A 5570-nucleotide genomic window follows, 5' to 3' on the forward strand; every position below is an offset into this window, starting at 1 on the left:
TGGTAATCCAAGGCAAGGAAATGAAGGAATTGATCAAGCCAGTGAAGCTCACATTTACTCTTACGCTCCTAGGGAAGGACAACACAAAGGGCTTAATCCTCAGAAATATCATGAAGTCTTAAGTACCTTTCTTTTCTAAATCCATTTTGGGACCATGTCAGAGCTGAAGTTTCACCATAAACTTAAAAGCATAAAGACAGTTAAAAGACAGTTTTTATGCAGTCTGGCCCACAGTCCTAATACAAGAACATGGTTAAGCCAGCAAGAGCTTGAAGCAAGTCCTTAGCTATGAGCACAGACTTAAACTTCCTTTAGAATCCATCAGCTTTTACCCCATTCCTTAAATAAAATGTGAATTTAAGAAGTATTCTCCTATGTCAGGGCCTACATTTGTATCAGAGCTTTTATGAAGCCTTGTAAAGGAACAGGTAACCATGTTAGTACCCATCAGCTTTAGACCCATCAGCTTTAGAGCCACATGAATCCTTTATACCCCGGTAACTGATGCAATGTTCTAAAATGGCCGACTCCTCTTTTTAGCCACCTTCAAGAAACCGGCGAGAACGGGCTGAACTGAGGCCAGACTTCTTTGACTCCGCAGCTATCATTGAGGATGATTCAGTAAGGCTTTACTAGTATTGTTTGCTGTTTATCTGAGGTTCTTTTTGATTATCATTACACCTAATTAATTCCTGTCTTTTAAATCATTTTTCTAGGGATTTGGAATGCCTATGTTCTGAAGTCTGGTGAAGACATTTTACAAATTTGGAACTCTATTGTTTAGAGCTAGAGGCCTATATACTGTGATAGCTTGTATGAAAACCACATTTTTGATGTGATACGGTTTGATTTTTAACCAAATGATTGAGGTCAATCCCTTTTTGTAGTGACAGAAAGAAGAGGAACTTCTTAATGACACAAAGGAATGTTGGCCAATCCAGTCACCTCAGAAGGGCTGACCTAAAAAATCATTTGTATCCCTGTTCTTGACTGTCCTAATACAGATTTTTTTTTTTTTCTGGATGAGGAGGAAGTTTTAAATTGTTAAGACAGCTGTCGAAATAAACACTGTTCTACATATGTTTTCTGAAAACAACATTGAGTGAAAACAGAACTTTTTAACTTTATTTTTCTGCTGTACAATTTAAAACAGTTTTAACATTTGCCTTTTTATGTTTTAAAAGCTAGCCATTTTTATTAAACCTATGCCTATCAGCCATTGACTAGCAATGATGCTATAAGCAGGTCATTCTGGCTACAGAAAAGTGTTTTTGAACACACTGGATTTGATTAACATTATGGTACGCTTATATCCTCTCATAGGCATTGAGAAGAACACTCTTATAGAAGAGGTTAGAATTCTAATGACGTGCATCTCTGCCAAAAAATTTCAGATTCTGATATGATAAACCCAGATTTTATACTCTTGAGAAGATTTATTTTTATTTATAATGGGACATAAAGTAAGAGATGTCCATGAAGCCACTTTTCCAACAGATGCTGTGTAACATTCATTTTATATAGCACATGGGGACACAAAAACAGTAAATTTTCTATTGGTACTTGCTCTGTGCATTTTTAGCAACTTATACCAGCAAATAAAGTATTCTCAGTAAAACACACAAATGGTTCTCAAGTAATCACTTTGCTGTTTTTACTACCTACTTCAAGCCCTGCCAACCCCAAGGTACATAAACAGCAACTTTCCTATTAAAAAAAAATAATTCAAGGGTGGGGGAAAGGAATCACTTTAGCATACTAAAAGCAATTTTAACTGTACCATAAAAAAAGTCTACTTTCCATGCCGTAAATACCCTTTTGCGCTATTTTTGTAAATTAATTTTGCCAGTTAGAAGTACTGTATGTGCTGCATAGAAATTTGTGCTTAGATGGTGAAGTTCTTAAGCTTACAATGGAATACAGCTACATTTTCAGTGTTAACTGTGCATATTAAGAGTAATTCTTTGGAAAAAAATATGATTTTTCAAAAAAGTTAAAAACGTCAAAAAAAAACCAAAAAACCCCAAACATTCTCAGCTAAATCATTGTAATAAGAGATTTTTCAATGTCTTCAATAATTTGGAATTTCTTTATGCTTCGATTTTATGACTCTGCCTAGTAGCTGCTACTTAGTTAAAACTGGCCTGATATCAGAGGTGCTGGCCATCCACAACTTGCACTGACTCTAGTATCTCTAAGAATCAGCCCCAAAACGTTAATCTTCCTTTCTGCATTCTAGTATTAGCATTTGAGATACAAAGCGGATTGACCCACTTGGAGCACAGCAGTTTTTAGAGGTGCTTTTTTTAGCAACTGCAAAATAATCATGGAGCTTTTTTCTGTTACGAGCTTACTGAAAAACAAAACAACATTAATGCCCAGTGCTTACTTGCTGGGAGGGAAAAGAATCTAATTTTAAAAACAAACCAGCATTTCACTCAGCTGAGGTTTGTTTCTTACAACATGCGCAGTTCTCAGACATGGTTGCCAAAAATGTTTGACGAGGTAATTCAGCCATTCCTCAGATGTTGGTTGGGTAATGTATAAAACCTGAGAAGTAGCTGGAACTCTATAAAATAACATTACCTCCCTTCCTCTTCTGTCCACCCCAAAAGTAACAGGGGTGGGCAGGAATGGCTGCATTAAATTGTCATCACAATAATTCTGTGAGCATAGTAGCATAATAAATGCTGCCTGGTTTGAGTCATAGTCTCAGACGAACCTTGTGCTTCACAGTCCTCTGTGTGGAAAACTGATTCCTAATTTAACATTGTAGAATACTGTATAACAAACATTTATTATCACGGTACCTGCAATGGGTTTCCAGTTCAGTTTGCAGTCAATAGGTTTTTGTATTATGAGTGTCTCCTTGATTGGTTTTGCTAGTAATTCTGTAAATTGTACATTTACAATATGAGGTTTTTTTTCCTTTTGTACAATTTAAAACTGATGCTTCACCTTTCATTTAATAAACTATTCAAAATCATGAGTATGATGAGCACCCTCTTCACTATAACTTTCTTTTAAATGCTTGTTTGGACCATCACATCTTGTCATCCCATTTACTAGTAGCCAAAGGAAATACTGAAAGGTAGTTCTCACGTAGTCCAGGCTTCACAACCAGATTCTGTACAGCTACCTTACCCATTCAGCCTCAGAGCAAAGGAAAACCCTGCCTGGTCTTTTCTTTTTTTTTTTTTTCCTCCTCCTCCACTGTGGTGTGGTTTTGGTTGATCTGGGGGGTTTTATTGTGAGATTGCTGTAAATCTGGTAAGTCATCACACAAGTTGGGAGAGAGACATTGTTAAAACCTGTAATTGTTTGAACTGTCACAACTTTTGAGAAAAATTTCACTCTCCTGCCCTGTACATCTGAAGTGAACTGGACCACATGGGAAGAAATGGAGGTGGTAAAGGCTTGGAAGGTCTACCAACCACCTGGGCTAAATGAAGTTTTACGGATTCCTGAAAAGAAATGTCCTCTTGTTATTCCCATGTCTCAGAGAGAAAGGTGCTATTTTTGTCCAACCCATAAATGATTTCATCTCTGTAGCGCTAAAGAAAACTGACTTATTTATCATCTGGCCCACTTCTTAAAGAAAAATCATCTGAGTCGGAAAAAGTAACAAATGGAGCAGGTGAGGAGCAGGGATGGGATTCAAGGTCTGAACTGCATTCTAGGACTACTCCTGAGACACAGCCCAAACGCTAAATCTCCAACTGCTTGTAGGTTATGCTCAACTCCTGATGCACTGTGGAACACAGTAAGTAACTTGTCATGCTTCTAAGTTCAAGAGCTGCTCTCTGTTGAAAGGATTTTATTTTATATCTGTTGTTTCTGCAGGTGACTGGAATTCAAGAGAATCTTGTGTAGCATGGCCAGAGCAGCTTTCCAGTGTGTTTCCAAAGCGTTGTGCTGGTAGAGCAACTGACTGCTTGGAAATCAAGAGGATATAAAAGCCAAATTCTTGTGCTGGCAAGGGATAGAAGAGAGAATGAAGTCTATAGAATTAATGAGGTTAGGAAATAATTAAGAAAGGTTGTACCGTTTTCTTTGTGACAATGCAACTGGGTTTCTCACTTAGTGTCTCCTCCTGACTCTGGCTGAAGAAACTACGTGCATATCAGTTCATACAGCTTTCGCCTCTAAACTTGGGACAGCCACCAGCCACTCTCTCAGCTACTAATTACCTTTGAAAAATCCCTTGGTCCTTACAAACTCTGACTACACCTTTTCTCACAATTAACTAAGAACTCACTTCATGGCAATGACCCCCAACATAACATTTCAGTTTACCTTCCCTTGTTGTTGCAGCCAGCTCCATTCCCTGGGGCAGTACATACAGGCACCTGCTCAGAGAGTGTGTTTCTGCTGAGATACAACCAGGTACCAGGCAGCTAGCTTAAATGTGTTTGCAGCCAGGACAGACAGTATATCTGTAACCTGAATGCATTGCCTCTAGCCATTACAAACACGTGTGGAGCTGGGACTCACACTTGAAATGCTCCTTCTGTACTGTGTTTTCAGATGATTTTTAGTTGTTGCCTTTTGCGGGTTATTTCCCCCCTGCCCCAGGTACAGGCTCCAAGCTCCATGGCTGTACTCACTAGGGCACCGGCTGCACCTACCTGGGCAGAGCTGCTACCTGGAAAGTCGCCATCTTATCTTTCTTCCACTTGAGGCACACGCGTGGGGAGCGAACAGAAGCAGCTGCAGTGTGCAGGTAGGGTAGTTCTCTGTCTTATAATATAGTGCCATTAATTACTGAGGTTACTTACAACAGACAGGTCATTACAGGACTTCACGTGCTTGGCAGCTGTTTGCAGTAGTGCTAAACATGACAGTAGCCATTACTCACTGCCTTCTGGGGCTGTAGCTAAAATGCAGCTTCTAATGAGCAGAATGAGCATAGGGCCCAGGGCTGATCAGTAGTAACACCTACTGCAGTGGTTCCTTGCAAGTCTGGCAAATAATCATAGAAAAAATTAGGCTGGAAGGAGCCTCTGGAGGGCTCTATTTCAACCCTCTGCTGAGGGAGAAAAGCTACCCATATCAGGGAGAAGAATTTTTATGTCCCACCAGAATTGCCCTTTTTCCAATTTGGGTGCATTGTCTCTTGTCCTTCAAGAGGAGGCTGGCTCTGTCTTCTCTATCCCACCTGTGCCTACAACCTGCAGGTCATTGGTACCAACCTGAGACCCCGTGTTGCTGCAGCCAGCACATGTAAGTTGCAACTCGGGACAGCCTAGCAGAGGAACAGAAAAGGTTAGTGTGAGATCAGGCTCGAGATTTTTCTCTCTGTGAGTCTGTGGTGCAGCAAGAAAGAGTCAGGCTCCAGAGGTGGCCCCAGAGCTAGACTTGAACTCCACAGGGGTCTGACTTCTTAGCAGTGAGAGGCCACTGCAGCTTTGCCTGTCTGAGCCACCTCTAGGGTCTATAGAATGAAGGAGCCAGGGGAGCATTTGACCTTGAGCAATTAGTAACAGCACACTTGCAGCAGGCATTGCAGGTTGTGTTGAATGTTAACCCCCCAAAAAGGCTTTATAGAGATGAACCAGTAAGACCCCAAA

The 5570-nt window shown here is 40.3% G+C and overlaps 1 protein-coding gene across 2 annotated transcripts in view; it reads left to right on the forward strand.

The window, feature by feature from the left end:
* Positions 1-2961, forward strand: part of STAG1 (STAG1 cohesin complex component) — a 202655-nt gene extending 199694 nt beyond the window's left edge. Inside the window, exons 32-33 of one of the 2 annotated variants that reach the window (XM_075507568.1) lie at positions 541-621; positions 717-2961. In XM_075507568.1, the coding sequence (XP_075363683.1) occupies positions 541-621; positions 717-740 (105 nt within the window). In that variant the 3' untranslated portion in view covers positions 741-2961. The remainder of the gene's footprint in view (positions 1-540; positions 622-716) is intronic. The other variant, XM_075507567.1, reaches the window with a different exon arrangement.
* Positions 2962-5570: the final 2609 nt, after the last annotated feature.

Source organism: Mycteria americana, chromosome 7 (genome assembly GCF_035582795.1).
Source record: "Mycteria americana isolate JAX WOST 10 ecotype Jacksonville Zoo and Gardens chromosome 7, USCA_MyAme_1.0, whole genome shotgun sequence".
NCBI classification, from domain to species: Eukaryota; Metazoa; Chordata; class Aves; order Ciconiiformes; family Ciconiidae; genus Mycteria; species Mycteria americana.